Source organism: Mastomys coucha, unplaced genomic scaffold, assembly GCF_008632895.1.
Source record: "Mastomys coucha isolate ucsf_1 unplaced genomic scaffold, UCSF_Mcou_1 pScaffold13, whole genome shotgun sequence".
NCBI lineage: Eukaryota > Metazoa > Chordata > Mammalia > Rodentia > Muridae > Mastomys > Mastomys coucha.
The window spans coordinates 76,541,292-76,560,778 of NW_022196895.1; the positions used below are offsets into that span (position 1 = coordinate 76,541,292).

The 19,487-nt window shown below is 42.0% G+C and overlaps 1 protein-coding gene across 2 annotated transcripts in view; it reads right to left on the reverse strand.

Annotated features, from left to right (window-relative positions):
* Atp9b (ATPase phospholipid transporting 9B (putative)) overlaps window positions 1-19,487 on the reverse strand; it is a 203,146-nt gene that overhangs the window by 21,682 nt on the left and 161,977 nt on the right. For both annotated transcript variants that reach the window (XM_031366142.1, XM_031366141.1), the window contains exons 16-21: window positions 10,599-10,760; window positions 9,825-9,917; window positions 7,446-7,529; window positions 6,642-6,812; window positions 2,028-2,126; window positions 208-297 (exon numbers count right to left, since the gene is read on the reverse strand). In XM_031366142.1, the coding sequence (XP_031222002.1) occupies window positions 208-297; window positions 2,028-2,126; window positions 6,642-6,812; window positions 7,446-7,529; window positions 9,825-9,917; window positions 10,599-10,760 (699 nt within the window). The remainder of the gene's footprint in view (window positions 1-207; window positions 298-2,027; window positions 2,127-6,641; window positions 6,813-7,445; window positions 7,530-9,824; window positions 9,918-10,598; window positions 10,761-19,487) is intronic.

Below are 19,487 nucleotides of genomic sequence, written 5' to 3' on the forward strand. Positions count from 1 at the left end.
TACAATTCATTCCCTGGGCTGGAAAGACAGGCAGACACACACTTAATCAGAGATCAATCTAAAGAGACAGGTGGACCAACAGAATATGGTACTGACCCATCCTATCTTAGAATTAAGATATACACTGTTACAGACTAGTCTGACCTCTGGAGACAGAGATATACAGGCATGTACATGGTTAGCACATACACACACACTCAGGCTTACCTCCAGAGAGTCCCCAGATATAACCAGTGCACAGTCATGCTTCCTTCTAAATGCATTAAGCTCCAAATGGGCCTCTCCCCGATTGGTTACCTTCATTGGAGGAAAAAAATCATGAATTAAAAATGTAGGTAATAAACAAGATACTTTCCAGGAATCACAGTAGGAACTTCTAGGAACTGTATTTAGAAAGTAAAGGTGCTTAGCCTGTGAACAGAGGTCCTGGGACGAGGCCCTTCAAGACTCTGCACCCCTCACAGCAACTGTTTTCTGCCTTCTAGTCAGGAAAGCATGTGAAGGCTACTGCTATTATAAAACATTTTTTATAAGAATGTAATGACCATGGATTTTCTAGCACTTTCTATAAAATGATTTCTTAAATTGGTGTTGTGGTAGGTGGGTATTGGGCAGTGTTGAAAATCATTGGCTTATAACATCCCAAACATAGTTACAGAGAATTATAAATCAGAATACCAGGGCCCAAGGAAGTTGAGTCTCCCTTTCTCGAACACAAAGAAACAAAATTATATAGGTTGAGGTTTCATTTAAACATGTTTATTCATAATAAATGGAGTAATACAAAATAATTTCATGAAGTTGCCTCTGTGATCTCTGCCATGAGTTTCAACTCATCCCATCCATCTTTGCTTAATGTCTAAAATAGTAAGCAGTCTAAAAGGGTTAAAAAAAAAATCAAGCTGTTATTCTGAAATAGTAATTTTAGAGTTAAGATATGCCAGGAATCAATGCACTGGCTTTGCACATGCGTTCCATGAAGATTTTATGGGGCATAAAAGAAATGATATAGGAGTGAAATAAATTAAAAGTTTCACATGATCCAAATTAATCTCCGACTCATCCTTAAGTAGGTAGGTTTTATTGTGAAAATTTTAATTTGTGGTGCCATAACTCTGAAAAGTCAACAAAAATTGATCGGAAGTTTTATCAGAAGCATTAATAATTTAATTGCAAATAGTAGTCTGCAGGGCATGATTTGAGATTCTGATGTTTCAAAATAAAATACATTTACATGTAAATGATACTGAAATAACCATTTCTGTAGGTGCAAGCACTTTATTCAGACAGCTATAGACACATGGTGTCTGCCTACCCACCATCAATCATGACCCAAGGAACTTGTACTTGTCTGAATTCAGCCCATCACTGCTAGCATGTACAGTAAACATATGAGTTCAGGTCTCTTCTCTCACTCTGTGTGCAGTTACAGAAGAGCTTTTAATCTGAAATGGCAGTGGGTAGAGGCTCTTCTGCTTTGTATCTAGCCTTGCCTCACAGGAGCCTCTGTACCAGTGGTGCAGCTAATGAGGGATGTATGCTTAAAATGCAACATACATTCTTTATAAGTTGAGGAGAAAATTATTTAGTATAACTACTTAAAATAGGGAGCAACACAAAATGAAATGTATACGAGAAAAATGCTTTCAAACTTGCAGCTTGTTTATCATCAAAATACATCTCAAAGTCATTCAACAAGTTTATAGACTAAGAAAGCATCTCCAACATTGATTTAAAAGACATCCAGCAGTTACTGTGTGTATACTTTAACTGTAAGATAAAACATTCAATGATTAGCTGCATGTGGTGGTGTACAGTATTATTTGATCTCAGTAGTTAGAAGGCAGAGTCAGGTGAATCTCTGAGTTCAAGGTCAGCCTGATCTACAGAGGAAGTTCCAAGACACCCAGTACTATACCGAGAAATGGGGTAGGGGAATCATAAAATAAAATAAACTTCAACCCTTCAAACAAATAAACAAACAAAAAATGACTTAACAATTCAAAGTGATTTAGAAATCTACTTACTGGTCTGAAAATATGAATGTCTTGTGTTCTGGACACCAAGTGTGAGCTTTTGGCAATGCAAGTAGCCGTTTCCAGTTTATCACCCGTTAGCATCCAAATCTATGAAATAATTGAAGCTTGTAAACTTTAATAATGCATTTCTATCTCTTTAAAGTATTCCCGTGCACAGATATTTGCACACCACATTTACAGGATTTTCTCAACAGAGACAAAATGAAGCAAGACAAGTAGCCTGAGTCAATGGAGAAATGAAATGTGATCACTTTACTGATCCTTAAAACAGAGACAAATTCTGAGAGGCTCTTCAAGAATGTTATGCTAGAATAAAAGGACAAATACTATGTAATTCCACATATATGAAGTGTCCTGAGAAACCATATACATAGGGAGAAGGAGTGGGAGCTTAAACAGGGAAGTTTCAGGTTGGGAAAATGGAGAGTTATGCAGATGGTGACAATGGCTGCAGAAAATGAACTCAACTGTGTACCTAAAAGTGGCTAAAGGCCAACATGGTTGTGTGTTTTGTACTGACTTGTTAGGAGAATAAGTCAGAAAGGGATGCTCACACATAGAGCTGGGACTAATGCAGAAGCCTGAGGATGTGAGGAAGCAGTGCAGACCAGAGGAGCACACAAGCCTTTGTTTCAACATCGTTCTTCACCTGGCAAGTGAAGTTCAGGTAGGCCAATGCCCAGGGCTCCTGGTACTCTGGCTGGACTCCACCCCCACAGTTATTTGGCCTGCCCCAGTTACCTGACATCAGCAAAGTACCCCAGCTCCCTATAAAAGGGGATCCCTGGCCCCTCCTCTCTCTCTTGTCTCTCTTGCATCTCTTACCCTCTTGCTCTTACTCTCACCTCTCACCCTCCTTCTCCCCTCTCTCCACATGGCCATGGCTGCCCTCTGCTTCTCTATTTTCCTCCCTCCCTCTGCCCTTCTATAATAAACACCTTAAAACCATGGACCATCTTTGCTCATCAGGATCCGCTGTGCTGGAGCAATGGAGCAGGTTTCCCTCTAACCTCCTGCCAGGAGTCCTCCCTGCTCTCCAACCATGGCCACCCACCAAACCAAACAGCCCAGCCCTTTGAGCAAGCTGCCTGAGCTAGCCAGACTCTCTCCTCTCCTGAGTAACCTGCCAGAGCTCTCCTCCTACCCTTTTCCCTTTGGGCCCCAGGCCAGAGTCCGCCTGAGGGTCTGTTCTCAGCTCTTTTGCTATATACAGTGGCGTCTGGGATGTCTGAGAGAACCTGTCATCGTTGTCCCCGGTCTCAGTGTAGCCCAGGGACCCCAGAACCGGCTCTTCCACAATACCCAGTGGTCTGTGGTGCCCAAGAGTCAGAGCCCAACTCCAGCAGTTCTGCAGGGATCCCAGAATGCGCCTTTTCCTCACCCATGGGAGCAAGATCCTGTGGCTTCTCACAGTTCAATGCTTATCTGGCGGTTCTGTGGGGTATGCCCGCCCAGTGCCCCGAGCTCTGGTGGGAGGTGGGTCATCTCTTTCTCCCCCTTTACTTCCCCCACTGTGATGGTATACACTCGTGGGGACTCTGGCTGCTTAAACTGTGGGTCAGGATTTCATATGTGGTCACATAACTAACTACTTGTGAGGGTTGTTGTAAAAATATGGTAATAAAGAGGTCTCTGAACATGTAATAACCAAAAAGTAACTTAGAATCAAGTGCATAAAGAAGCTGCAACACATCTGGCAGTGCTCGCTGGGATGTTCTGTAGCCTTGGTTCTCAGCACACAACCCACTGCTGTGTACTGTGTATGCCCCATGCTGTGCAGCATCCATGAGCACTGTCTCAGATTCTGTGGTTTGGGTTCCAGACTATTGAACGTTATGAAGTACAGCAGCTTGCTGTATAAACTTTTTACTTCAAAAACATGATTTAGCTGGGCGGTGGTGGCGCACGCCTTTAATCCCAGCACTTGGGAGGCAGAGGCAGGCGGATCTCTGAGTTCGAGGCCAGCCTGGTCTACAGAGTGAGTTCCAGGACAGCCAGGGCTAAACAGAGAAACCCTGTCTCAAAAAATATATAAAAAAACAACAACAACAACAACAACAACAACAACAAAAAACATGATTTAATTGTGAAAATAATGACTGCTAATGTTATATGACTGTCATTCCTTGGCATGTAAGTACTTAGTATGTTTGGATTGTACTGTGTTAGAATGTTTTAAAAATCATTTGAATTGCTGATGTGAATTTCATAAAAAAAAATTGTTCAATTTTGGCTTGGATTTGGGACAGAATTTCCAATTTCTGAAATCATCCTAAATAAACCTCTGCCCCTTTACAATGTATTTATTGTAAAGTGGCATTTACAACTAAAATAGAATAGCTGTGTTGATGGTGCTCTATACAGATTGCTGTATCAAACAGCCAGCCAAGATTAATTATATTAAAATAAGGACATTGATCTCATCAATATGCAAACTTACCTTTTGTCTTTAGTGAACGGTAAAATCAAATGACTAAAGAATTATTTTAAAACAAATTTATCATTTATCATGAGTAAATATTTGGTTTTTCATTCTATTTAGGGTAGTGGTTCTCAACCTACCTAATGCTGAGACCCCTTAATACAATTCTTCATGTTGTAGTGACCCTCCCAACACAAACTTATTTCATTACTACTTCATAACTGTAATTTTGATACTGTTATAAACTGTAACGTACATATCTGATGTGTGATCCTTAAAGGGGTTGCCACCCACAGGGTGAGAACCACTGACTTAAGGGTCATGTAAAAAAACAGTCTCTCAGGCAAAAAGGGATCATGAGTAGGAAAAGTTTTAAAAGCCCAGGACTATAAAGCAGTAAAATAACCAGGGGATTTATACAGAGGAGCAAAGCAGCCCTGCACTCCTAATTTCATCATCATTGAGTCTCTCAGATTCCTTATCATGTAGAAAGATAAATGTGTGGAAACAGGAAACACCACCTGTGTGGCATATTGATCACTCTATTGGTATAGTCACTGTGCTGTTCTGTCTAATCAGCTTTCCTGTACCTCCACTGATCAACTGAAGAAGCACAGCCTACAGTGTCCTGCTGCCCCCTGCCGCTCGGGGAACAGTGAGGTGCTGCCGGCTTCCAAGTGGGAACTAGTCAGGTGGGGCCTGAGAAGAGGTAAGAGGGTAAGGTTATAGAGACAGGCCATGAGCCCAGAATTACTACAAATACCTGAAGTTCTATAACAATGAACTTTACTACTTTAAAATTGATAATCTAGCATGTACAGTCATAAAACAGATGGTAGGTCATTTAAGACAGTCAGGTCACCTGCTCCTAAGCAACCATTTTTCCCCTGGTGTGGCATTCTGGCTGCAGGCATCACTGAGTGTGAACTGCTCTCCAGCTGTGAGCTCCGGCTTGCTGATGCTGTCATGAGTACAGCCTCTGTGTGCCACATGCTGCCACTAAAGCTGCTAACACCTCTTGCCAGGCCTCTTCTCACAACGCTCAGAGCCAGCCACCGTGCCTCTGAGCTTCCTTTACTTACTCTCCCTTGTCCAGCTGGAGCACTTTTCTTTCAAAGCTAAGTGGTACGCTTCCCATACCATCTTCAAAATGAGTTTCAAATCCTTGAGGTAGAGCCAAAATAAATTTTCCATAAGCTGCTAAGAAAGCAGCTAACAGAACCTCGCCGTACCCCGGCCCTAACCCTAAACCCGACAAGACAGTTCCCACAGACTAGCACTTCTCTAAGTGCTAGATTCAGCCAGAGAGAGTTGGCTGAGGGAGGATGTCTCTAGGGCAAGGGCTACCCTGGAAACCAACTCCACTGGGAAAGGGCCTGCCCCTCACAATTCACAGCCATGCAGTCAGCTACTCTTGCAGGCACTGTGTTCTAGTTTGCACAAGGGAGCAGCTGGGAAGCTGGGCACTGTGTGGGGAAGGAGAGGACCTGGGAGACAAGGAGGGAACCTGAGAGCTATGTAGTGACCACATACTCGTGTGTGTGACTGAAGTGCAGGGACAAAAGCACTCTGCACCTGAATTGACATTCCTGGGCATCCCTGCAATAAGACGGTGCTTCACGTGTGGCTGGGCAGAAACTCAAGGGCACCTTTTCACTCTGGGAATGGACACACTGCTTTAGAAGCATAGCAGAGCTGAGCAGACGGCAGCGTCTGAATGGCCCTACCCAACAACTGTCTACCCCAGCTCTAGAGCAGGCGGTGACTCAGTGTGAGGAGAGTCGGCAGCAAGTGAAGCTCCAAGCCTGCTCCACACTGGGTGTCTCCTGCACTGAACTCCTAACTAGTGCCACTTGCAGTGCAGTACCAACCCTTGAGTGTCCTCAAGACCCACAGATGCCTCCTAGATGACCTCTTGTGGGGGTGCGAGACGCTTCAGGAAGGTTGTGATAGGCTCTGATTGTGCAGGATTTTGACAGGGAACAGAAGTGAGGAATAATCAAGGCAAGTGCTGAAGCACAGGCTGCACGTCTGCCAGAAGCTGACGGACCTACACTACTCTCAGAGCCCTGCTTCAGAAAGGCTATGCTGTCTTGAACATGGAAAGAGAGCCAGAGAGAAGGGGCACTGTGTTAGTTTGAGTCAGTAAGAGTTTGGCAGTCAGAGGCTGCATGCCGTACCTTGATTCCTGCATTGCGCAGCATCTCTAGTGTGGGCCTCACATCAGCTTGCAGCTGGTCCTCCACCCCAGTGAGGCACAAGAGCTCCATCTCTCTCTCCAGGCTTTCTACAACTGCAGAGACTTTCAGAGCCCGGTCATGGATGCTCAGTTTGGCTTGACTGTATCGGCTCTGAGGACAGAGGGAATAGGTATCCAAGTATGTACATCTTTCACGGTTTGACTTACACAGTTGCACTGTATCAGCTCGGAGGGAACCATGAGACAGGTGAAGACTCTGTGTGTGTATACACTGTGAGTGGTGTGTCAGGTCATCTGTTGTGTCCATGCTCTGGATATGTGCTCTGGATATTTAATGATTATTATTACATGAACTCTGGGTAACTTTTCCCTAGTCTGGAACCCTGAGGTACTCACCGTTAGACATCCTGAGAAATGACAACTTGTCAGAAGAGCTTCAGATTCTGGGGCATTTTGGATTTAGGGATCCTGGGTAGCTAAATCTGGGTAGCATAAATGGAGCATTTATGCAAATATTTCACAATCCATTCAGCTGCAAGGTCTGCAGCACCTGTGTTTCTAAGAACAGCAGTGAGGGATGAGGCGCACAGCTTCTGCTGAGGAAAGGAACTACTGGCCTTCGTGGACACTGACTTTCCCAGATTAAGGATGGAGAAGACAGTTCATGCCCCAAACTTCAGGAACACTGGCCTTGTGCCTGCACAGGAACATTGGCCTTCATGGGGAAAACAAAGTTTTCATAAGGAGGAAGAGCCTTGAGTGGCAAGGACTGAACACATCTCACCTCAAAATCCTGGTACTGCTCTTCTGTCAGAGTCCTCTTGGCTACCACAAGGGTGCGCAGGCCCTCTCGTGCCATGTTTCCACACTGTAAGGCAAAGGCTCTTATTTGTGGCTCCCAGAGAATCTGAACTGACACACTGAGGCCTGGGACCACCACACTACAAGGAAGCAGGGCAACTTCAAGGGCCACAGACTACAGCAAAGGCCAGAGAAGCTAGAGGAAATGCGCGGATGTGTCTTCAAGCTATCCCTACCACAGTACCCAACCACAGGAGGTCTCAACTGTAGCTGCACCTCTGAGGGGCGAGGAAGAGATGAAAACAGAGATCTAAGACAGGTGGGCTTGACAGCCACAGCAGGCTATGCTTCTGGGCACAGCATCTGGCTGCTTCTGCTTCATCCTAGAAGTTGCATCAACAGGGCTATTCTGTAACACTAGCCCACTGTATAAAGTCACATGCCAGGGTCTTGCAGAAATGCAGCACCACGAACATGCACAGGGTTGATCACAAAGGGCAATCTACCCTACACACCAGGTTTGGGGCTCAGGTCTTAACTAGACAAGGAAGGAGGAGTCATTATCCTATTTATATAGTACATGGGAAATGGAAATACATTTAATAGGTATATGAAAATATGCTAACCTACTCACAGTGCCATGATATCATTATGATAAAACAGTTTTCCCCTACTAAAAGTGAGAAAGTTTTAGCTGGGGCTAAGGTAAAGAAAGAGGTTTTGGGGTACAGTGCTGGTTGTGTTCTAGGTACACCTGTTTGAAGGCAGCTGGTGACTCATTTCAGAATCTAAATTGCTCCAGTGGCACCAATCCACAGCTAGACATGCCAGCTATACTTGTAAACAAACACTGTGACTTCCAAACAAAGGCGTTACTGACAGCTATAGGAAGGCTCAGGCGTTACTGACAGCTATAGGAAGGCTCAGGCGTTACTGACAGCTATAGGAAGGCTATAGGAAGGCTCAGGCGTTACTGACAGCTATAGGAAGGCTCAGGCGTTACTGACAGCTATAGGAAGGCTCAGGCGTTACTGACAGCTATAGGAAGGCTCAGGCTTTAAGGAGCCTGAACAGATAGGCATATCGGTAAACACCCCCAGGAATTTTGCTAAAATACCATTTTGCTTTATTCTTGATAAAGTGGAAGGCTTTGAGGCTACAACAAAATTTCAACAAACATACTGGTGGCAAGGAGGCAAAAGATTTATCTATGGAAAGAAAATACAATGTTGAGCACATAAGTGTGCATGGGGTTTTAATGAAGTTATCTTTCTGAACAGCAATCTGACATTGTCTGTCTGTGGCAAGACATTTATTGATTTGACCTCATAAAGCTAAATAAATTAAACAAGTATTTTACAATTAATTGCATGTCATTATGACCAAAAGTAATTTTTATGGCATTTTACTAGGTCTTCAGGGAGTTTAATTTATTCATGTCTCTGATTAAATCAAAGTGGCCTGAAGGAGATATTGATTCATATTGCCAAGACCATCGTGAATATCGGGTGTGGCTGCTGTGCTGACAGACCATGTCTGAGGTCTGAGTGGAACAAGAACAGGAAAAAGGAAGCAAGGCACCTGCAGTAGTGTGCACAAAGGAGACGGCTGGACACAGTCCTAGCTGGACACAGTCCTAGCTGGACACAGTCCTAGCTGGACACAGTCCTAGCTGCCTTAGCCTCACTTTGGGACACAGTTTCTAATCAATACACAACCTTTATAGTGACTATGAAGCCCCACGAGGCTAACTACAAATATATTTGTTTAGGAATAATAATCTAGGACTCCTTAAGTCTATATCTTTTTTTTTCTGTTTTTTTTTTTTAAAGAGAACAAATTGGCAATATTAAGCCTAATTTGTTATATATCAATACTATTTTAGACCTATTGTTATATATCTGTACATTTCATACATTATGTAAAAACAGCAATTATTTCTTTTCTTTTTTTTTTTTTTTTTTTTTTTTTTTTTTTTTTTTGAGACAGGGTTTCTCTGTATGGTCCTGGCTGTCCTGTAGACCAGGCTGGCCTCGAACTCAGAAATCCAACTGCCTCTGCCTCCCAAGTGCTGGGATTAAAGGCATGCGCCACCATTGCCAGGCTAACAGCAATTATTTCTATAGGAAGCAGAATTTTTATAACTAACCAGGGTTCTTAGCTTTAATTTATATGCACCTGGAAGGAAGCAAGTATTTAGAATAATTTAGTGAGAAAGAAATATCATCCTTGGTCACGAATTCTGGCTTGAAGTGGTGACAACACACAGTGTTACAAGGGTGGGAAAGGCACTACTTTTCTGTCGCTGCCTTACTAAACTTCACGTAGACACTTTGTACAGTGCTGAGAATAACTTGCTTACCTCCTCTTCTAGCCAATCATTGTACTGGACAATGGTGGACATTGCGACATCAGCACCTTTCATATAGAATGTAATCTCTGCTGTGGACTCATCCTGCAGGAGAGTGAAAACAGACAGACAGCTGAGCTCACCTGCTTCTTGTAAACAACCACTGCACTAAAGAAGATGCTCTGGAGGAAGCTCGTGCTAGAGAGTGTGCCACGGCTTTCTGTGTAGAGGCTGCTCTAAGATGGCAGTGCAGTGAGAGCAGAGTGGGCAAACACCTGAGATGCAGCACCGTAATTCTTGAAACAGGCTGGTGAAGCACAAGCAGTGACTCTCTCCAGTTTCTCAAGTGTGACAGGATGCTCCCTGCTTAACAAATGGAATTCCAAAATACAATTTTGGTACTGAGTAAGATAACTTTAATAAAGGTATGTATTAGTAACTTTGTGGACATACATCATGCTATGCAATTTCTGTTGAGGACAAAACAATTTTAATTAAAAATTACTACTGCCTTTTACTTGTTCTGCTTCAGTATTCCCAGAAGAGTGACTTTATCAATTGAAGTCACACCAGTTTCTCAGCTCATATATTATTAGCTGTGTATTTTTTTTCTTCTGTTTTTAAGAAAATAATAAAGCACAAAGTATTTTAGTAAATATTTGACTTGCAACTTTCTCGGGGTAGTTTCTATATTTACTTAGAAAGCCGGCAAATGACTGACCCCTGAAGTATGGGTGCAGCTGTGTGGGTGCAGCTGTGTGGGTGCAGCTATAAGCCATGACATACTCTGACTATGATGCCCATCCGCTTGCTCTCCGAGGTGAAAGGGAACATTTGCAGGATGCAGTAGGTCAGGACGTGGCCACTGGGGGTCTTGAGCTGCATAGAAGCAAGGTCCCTGCTGACCAGAGTGAGCCCGACACTCTCTGTCCATCGCACCAGTGCCACCTGAAGAGATCAGAATGTGTGAGCAGCAACCAACCGCCTAGGGACAATTACATGAAGAAACACACAGCACAGCAGTGTGCAAAAAGCCCACCGAGGACAACTGATACAGAGACTGTGATAACTCCTCCTTTCTCTACCACACACTTTAACAAGTAAACAATTATATATGTGTACATATGTATATATATATATATATATATATATATATATATATATATACACACACACACATAAGGACAACTGATACAGAGACTGTGATAACTCCTCCTTTCTCTACCATACACTTTAACAAGTAAACAATTTATATATGTGTATATGTATATACACTACAGAGACTGTGATAACTCCTCCTTTCTCTACCACACACTTTAACAAGTAAACAATTTATATATGTGTATATGTATATATATACACATATATACATACTGGATGACCTAGGGCAGTCTTGGCATTTGTAGCTATAAGGTGGACACCCTGATGTTTAATATCATGGGCTCATTATGGGTATCAGCTTATCTTTTCTACTAGGAAAAGGAGGTTAAGGAGTATACAGAACTGCTGTCTCCTTCAAAGCCAGTAGAACTACAGGTGATGAATTGGGACAAACCATGAAACTCAGCTCCAGGGTGGATAGGGCTTTTTTGCTTCATAGGATTTAATGCCATAAATGTGTGTGTGTGTGTGTGTGTGTGTGTGTGTATCTTAAACTATACACACATGCAAACACACACACACACACATAGTATATATATACACATACACACACATGGTATATATACATATATATATATATATATATATATGTATATATATATATTTTTTTTTCACTGCAGACTATTCTGTACCAGAGAGACTATTTTGCAATGTACTTATTGAGTCCCAAACCCAGATGGCATTAAATCCTATATATAAAAAAAAAAAAGCCCTATCCACCCTGGAGCTGAGTTTCATGGTTTGTCCCAATTCATCACCTGTAGTTCTACTGGCTTCGAAGGAGACAGCAGTTCTGTATACTCCTTAACCTCCTTTTCCTAGTAGAAAAGATAAGCTGATACCCACAATGAGCCCATGATATTAAACATCAGGGTGTCCACCTTATAGCTACAAATGCCAAGACTGCCCTAGGTCATCCAGTTGCAGTGAGACAATACCTTGGCTCAAAGTAACCTGAGGAAAGAGTTGACTGGGCTTAGACTCCAGGTCACAAACTATCACTGAGGGAAGTCAGGGCAGGAATGCAAGGCAGGAACCATGGAGGAACACTGTTTGTTGGCTCACTCTGTGGCTTGTCCACGTGTGACAGCTTTCTAATCCAGCCAGACAGCCAGTCCCACCTATGTGTGGATGGATGGTAGCACTCCCAGTGGCCTGGGCCTTGCAGCATCAGGTAATAATCAAGACAATCCCTTACAGATATGCCTGTAGACCAGTATTATAAAAAGTATGCACTTGGGACTCTATTTCAGGTGATTTTAGTCTGTGTGAAGTTGACAGTCAATGACAGCTAGGACAGAGACAACAGCAAAGTAGAAGACCAGCTTGGGCTCTGAGTCTCAATTACAGCTGAGACACCCAGCAGCTCTGTGTCCAATTCTTTATCAAGGTTTGCTTTCCACTATAATGTGAAAAAGATGCTTGCAAAGTGTCCTAAGGCTGAAATGATATAAGCAAATTCCTGGTATATGCAGGTGCTCAAACTGAAGAGCTATTTTTGTTATAGTTATTTATTATAAAATTAAAAAATATTAGTGGCAAAATTAATTTTAAGCTAATACATGCAGTCTTTTATGGCTGTTTTTCAAGAAAAAGGGTTATCTTTAAAAGAAATCTCATTATAAGACAGTTAAAACAATACATAACCTTATAGCAGCCAAAGAGACACAGCGCAGCCCAGCAAGGCCACAGCTTCTGTTGGTGCTCTTGGGGGTGGGTGGGGAGGAGTGTGCCCTTGCTTTTGTCTTGAAGGACAGTTTAGCCAGCTGTAAGGCACGCACAGCTCATGCAGAGCACGAGTCTCTCTGCTTTCAGTTTTTCCACCACTGTACAGCCAGTATGTTATCTTAGGCTTTGGGAACTTAATCTGAAGAAAACTTAAATTCTATGTTATGCCAGGTATCATTAATTCAATCTTAGTGTCTTATCAAAGTCACAGGACACCATGCCCACCCCTAAGAAACAAGGTCGTAAAGCTTCCAGTAAAGGATCAAGAATTTATGCAAATGGTGGCCTCCTGGAAAACTGGTGAGGATGAAACCTTCACAGTAGAGAGACTAGCAGGATGCATGTGTGGTAACAAGACAAGGGTTGACCCTCAATCCTTTCTTACAGAAGCCATTTTCATTTTGTAGGAAGATCAGAAATCATTTTAAAATCAGGGTTTCTGGGTAATTTCCAGAAACCCAATTATAAAATACTTTCCAAAAAGTTTTTTTCCGACTCTGGGATGGAAAGCTGTTACCTACCCTTAATGCTGAGAGCGCCCAGGGGCACACAGCAGGCACATGCTTTAAGAGAGAAGACCTGTACAAGAAGCTGTGGAGCAGAGGGAAGCACTGCGGTGCCCAGCGTCCCCTACTGAAAGCGGGTGGATGCTCTCTTCCCTGTGTGCTGTCGGGCTATGACAGACATGGACAACAGGCCTACAGCCACACCGTAGTCTTCATGCAGTCTCTCCTGGGGTCTGCATGCTCTTCCATAACACTTCCTAACAGTGACCTGCACAAGTATGAGGGTTGCTATGGATTATAAACACACAGATTTAGGCAGTTTTAAGTTACCAGTCACAAATTATATGCAGTTAATAATGTACTAGGGAAAATATCTTCTTTACAATGTTTTGATACTTTTAAAAAGTTTACTTAGTGGAGTTCACTATATGATACATTGAGTGAAACCATAATCAAGTTGTAAAGTACACTTAGCAGGCCAGACTGGAAAAGAAGATGTGACAGGTCATTAAGCTAGATCCAACTTAAGCCCTGACCTTCTATTGGTCTGGCCTGGCCAGCCCTCATCTGAGGTACTGTGCTCCATCCTTTTGGATTTTAAGAGTATACTGTTTTGGATACACACAGAAATTTGCCTCATTAATTTGAGTTCCCCTTTCCCCTCTCTACATGCAATTGATAATTTTCCTCTTTTGTAAATAAGCATAGATTCAGTCAACTGAGACTTCTGCAAGTTTTGCTAGTCTTAGTAAGACTTCTGTGCCTTGTCCTCAAAGATTAAGCATACAAACAGTAACAGAATGCTTACTGCTTGTCAAGTACTATGAGAAACTGCCATCTAGAAACTATTTGCTTTGTGATTTCCTGTTTGTGAGGAATCAACTAAAGATTTATCTTCTAAGGATGCCTGTCACAGCGCTGCCAAGTCGCTGCACCTTTGTGTCCCTTTATTGAGGGGAGGGGTGTAAGCATCAGAAGTTTGCATGTGGACTTGCATGACTGCAATTAGGATGTATCTGTCAAAGTCAAATGGCTTTGTAGGCCTAGGTCTTGGGGTATTTTGCAGCATAGCAACAGTAACATGCACCTACTCTCTCAGCATTGGTGGTGTTTGCTGGTTAAGATGGCACACACCATGCTCAATGGTGTGCTACAGTAAAGTTGGAATCATAACTCTTACTCTGAGCCCCAGGTCTGAGAACAGAATGAAGAGCACCTGCCCATGATCTGGCACTGTAGCCAAGAGCATCAGCAACCTGCTCCAGACAACAGCATCACAGAAGGCACACCGATGTTAACAATCCCATCTACAGGAGGACCTGGCACCTGACCACACTGTTTCTTCCTACCCAAGACAATGACTCTGTAAGTTGCAAATGATCTAATATGCCAAGGTTAATTTTCAATTTACAGTGAAAGGTTACTATTACACTGTGACCCGTAAATTGCATCTTTCCGTGAATACCCTATCATCTCAGAGTGCCCCGCTGCAGACAGGACCAGGCTTTCTATATTTGGTGACTCACATCTGTTTATTATTTAGTTTATGCCTGGCTTCACAGTTCCTTTGAGTTGGGAGCTTATAACAAAATTAAGTGTAGCTCCTTACACCTAGCCTAGCACTCCACCCAAAAGGTTTAATCACCCTGAGGATGACAAATCCATACCCAGCCAAGCAAACAAAGGGGTTACATTTTCCGCAACACAGAAACTTTAGTTACTGTTCAATATAACCACCTTGGTATTGGGCAGAATTTTTTTTTTAAGTTGTTTTTTTTTTTTTTTTAAGATTTATTTATTTATTATATGCAAGTACACTGTAGCTGTCTTCAGATGCACCAGTAGAGGGCATCAGATCTCATTATGGGTGGTTGTGAGCCACCATGTGGTTGCTGGGATTTGAACTCATGACCTTCTGAAGGGCAGTCGGTGCTCTTCCCCACTGAGCCATCTCACCAGCCCGGGCAGAATTTTTTTGATAATGTAAAGTTAAATAAGTGACTGCAGAGGGAACAGCCTTGCAGCTGAGCCTTGGTGCGCACTGTCATCTAGGTTGACCTGGCCCATCCCAGGGCAGACAGCCCATCCCAGGGCAGACAGCTCTCCAGCTCCAGGATGAGCTTGGAATCCTGCTGGAGTTACTGGGGACCTGTGTAGGAAAGGAGAGCTCCAGTGAACTCTCGCTGTACATTTGAAATAGATGGACTAGTATCTGATGACATTAAATATTGAAGCAAGAGCAAGCAGCTTTCGGTGGCACTGGCGACTCTCCCTACCGATTCAAACAATTGACAATACACACTTCCGGGACTGGGGATGAGCCCCAGTTAGAGAATATTTGCCCCACACCAATAAAATAAAACATCCTTTAGAAAAGCATGATTGAGGAAAGCAGTCCAGCGTGCACCTAAGAAACAGAGAGCACTATAGGATGTGTCTGTAAGTCTGAGAGGCTGTGTGGTCTTCTTCAGGTTTTAACTTGGATCCTTAGAGAGATTATTGACTCTAAGCAAAAGACTAGAGCAAAAATATACCTAAGATGTGCCTGTAACATCTCTATATGTACAGAAAACAAGGCAATGCTTAGATATGGAAAGTAGCAAGGAGAGGGGATTAGACAGGTATAAAACAAGGATCCAGGAATCCATTGTGAGAAGTAAATGGTTGATTAAATAAATCACAGAGAGAGTATGGAGAACTCCTTCATGCAAAAGCATAATTTATATAGGCACTTCACCCACAGGGAGGGTATATAACTCCCCTTTTGATACAAGCTGTGTGCATGGAACTTCCAGACCAAGAATATAGCTCTGTTTTGTTTTTTTAGGCAGGCTCTCTCTCTATAACCCCAACTGTTCTGGAACTCACTACGTGGACCAAGCTGGCTTCAAACTCAGAGAGATCCTCCTGCCCCTGCTTCCCAGATGCTGGGATTAAAGGTGTGCACCATCACAGCTAGCTGACCAAGAAAACAGTATTAAATGAAGAAATATAAGGGAAACCTTCAGTGGAGACACCTGGTAAACACACATGGAACACATGACCAAGAGCAAAATCGTGGGATTCAAAACAAAAGAGAAGACCTCAGGCAAACAGAGGACTCCTGTGAAAGCATGGGTGTAGTGTGTTGTTGCTCACTTTCCCAGGGAATCCACCAAGTGACTGTTCAGAGTGTTGACAAAGGACCCTGTCCTTTTCCATAGTCACTTTTCCAGTCATGGTTTAGGGGCTTCTCTAACCAAGTGCTCAGCAGCTGGTATTTGATTCTGAGTTCTACGTAAAGGGCACCAGGATCACTGCACCTCCCCAACATCTAGAGCTCCAAATGTGGGTTCTCTATACCACTTTCTAGAAGACCTAGGTGAATGCCCTGGGAATCATGCTCACATGCTTTATGCTGGGCCCTCTGCATCCTCTTTCCCTGTTTTCTTTAGATGCTGTCATGACTGTAGAGGCAAAAAAGTGTATTTCTCAACCAGCACTTTCTGGTTCTGTGATATCCAAGGCTATCAGTCGAGTCTATTTTATAAGGCAATTTTGTAGGTAATGAAGTAACTTACGAGTAGGGTATCAAATACTCCTTGTGTGTATCTATATTAAATGGAATTAACTGCTGCCTGACATTATAACAAGAAATAACCTCTGGGATATTTTGCTCTGAGATTGTAAAATGATAATCTAAAAGTAAAAGGCTTCATATATTTCAAATGACTATTTTTATGACTACTAAGCTTTCTGAAATTTCTAATACATAATGTGACTATTGATAATAATTCACAGGCAAGAATAATTAAAATGAGAATGTACAAAAAATATATCAGTGAGAGCCCACATGATCCTCTGTAGGCCACTTAGCAGTCGCTAAACAGCTGTCACAGGCACCTCATCTGCACACTCACATCTCCCCAAGCTAAGTAACCAATATAGGCAAGTGTGTCCCAGAGCTACACCATACGGGAGGAAATAAGACACAGGGCAAGATCTTATCAATCCCTTTCTCTATAATTCCATTATCTAGAAATTTCTGGGCCACTATTCTTGAAACGCTTGGCAGAAATTTCCTTTATTCTATTAGCAATTATGCACACAGCTGCCAGCTGAAACCCTCAGAGTACATATTTTACTATGTACTTTATAAATCATAATTTAATCATTGGCATCTCATCATTTTTGATTGTGGTTATTACAATCATTGTTATAATTTAATAGAATTATTAACTTAAGATGCAATTTGATCATCTGGAAAAAGTGCTAATCAATATTCACAGACAGGCTATGCAGTATTTATTCTCTATTGGTCTTGAAGGTCACAGAGTGAAGGCTTTGTGTCACTGACAATGATTTGCTCCTCACAAATATATTGACAAAACACCACAATTAGTCTTGCTTCAATAGGCACACACAATAAAATGAATTAAAAAATACAACACTCCACATACATTAGTTCTTCAGTAAATCCAAATGCAGTGCTGTTAAGGACATACTGTTCTTTTATTTAAAATAATAAAATATTACTTGTGATTTGTCATTAATTCTAGATGATTCTTGCAAAAAATAGCTGAGCAAGGCAAAGACAGCTGCATCTTTAAATAATATTTAAACACAGAACTTACTAATGTGAATAAATGTAGCCATATGGGGAAAAAATGCTATTACTAAATAGCTAGTTTACAGAAATAAGCACTCATTAAAAAGCACAGCCAATCAATCCTTCGGTCTATTGTCAGCAGAGGTCATGGTATGCCTTGATCACTTGTGTTGATGACCTCTGCACTGAGTCTGAGCTTATGTTCTCTGGTGAGTTCTAGGACCTGAGTTCAGGGCTGGCTTCCTGCAACTATACTGGCTTTTCATTCTGTAAAGGAATTTCTATGGAACATCTAACATTTGTTAGCTTGAGTTTGCTGTGCTAAGCCTGTAGACACAAGTCACAGGCAGGCAGAACTTCCTTCTGTCTTAGAGAAAATGAAATATTGATCACTTATCATAAGAACCAATGACCAGGGCATAAGAGATTCTACCTTCTACATACAGAGTCAGTTGTTTACTCTCTGACATCACTATCACTGTTTGACTTCCAAGTAGATATAAGCATGTGGCAGATGACACACCACTGCAAGTACTTACTATCTGAGCCCAAGAGGACGTTTATAAATTACAAATTAATCCCCCAAGACTTCTACTATTTGTAGATTAAAAGTTCAACTACATTAAAAGTCCTGTTATAGAAAAGATCCTCCTTTTATTCAGAAAAATAAATATTAAGGTGGCTTATACTGGCTCAAAAACTCAAAACTCACATTCATCCTAAGTGGAAGATGAAATAGTGCTGTACACTGAGGGGGATTCTCACAGGGCAGTGTGATGCACAAAACATGGGAACCTCTGATTTATAAGTTCTCTGTAGAAAGAACTGTTAGAGCCATGAATAAATAGGATTATAAGAATATAGTTCTGATACGGCTGTATAAAACTAGTTAAGTCTCTTAAATGATAACACTGCTTATTAACCATGGATATTGTGATAGGTCAACACTGAGGTTAAACAGAAAACATCAATTGAACCATTTCCCTAAATAAAGCTCCAGGGTGCAATATTCTGAGCACTTTATTCAATAAAAAATGCTTTTACAATGGTACTTTGGTGACTGGGAAGCACTGCGATCATCTGTCAAGCTAACGGCAGCGAAGTTCAATATGCCAAACAACAGGCTATTTGGATGCCTTTCCTGAGGCTCTGGGTCTGCACGCACCACATCAATACTACACTTGAAAAAAATCATGATGAAGCTCACTCACTGTTTTCATTTTTAGATTTAAAATATGAGTTACAGATCTTTTTACATATTACTCATTCTGCCTTTAATCTCTGTAAAATTTCCATACAAGTCAAAAAGCTTAAGTATAAGGTTAGCAGTTTCTTTGTTATAATTTCTTTAAGCTCTTAAGTCTTCAAATCAATGAAATGTCTTTTTATGGAAATTCCTAATATTTAAGCATTAAGACATGTAACAATTTATGATTTTGTATGTACTTCAAAAAATTTATACTTCTTTTGGTAGGCAATAAAGTGACTATGTAAGATAGTATATTTTGAACTTCGAATAAGAATGTCTTTGGAAAACCTCTGCTCTAGGCTTCCTTCTTTTCTCTCATAAACCAGCACCTCTGTCCTGCGTCTGTCTCAGAGCCCACCTCTGTCCTGCATTGTTTCAGAGCCCACCTCTGTCCTGCATTGTCTCAGAGCCCACCTCTGTCCTGCATTGTCTCAGAGCCCACC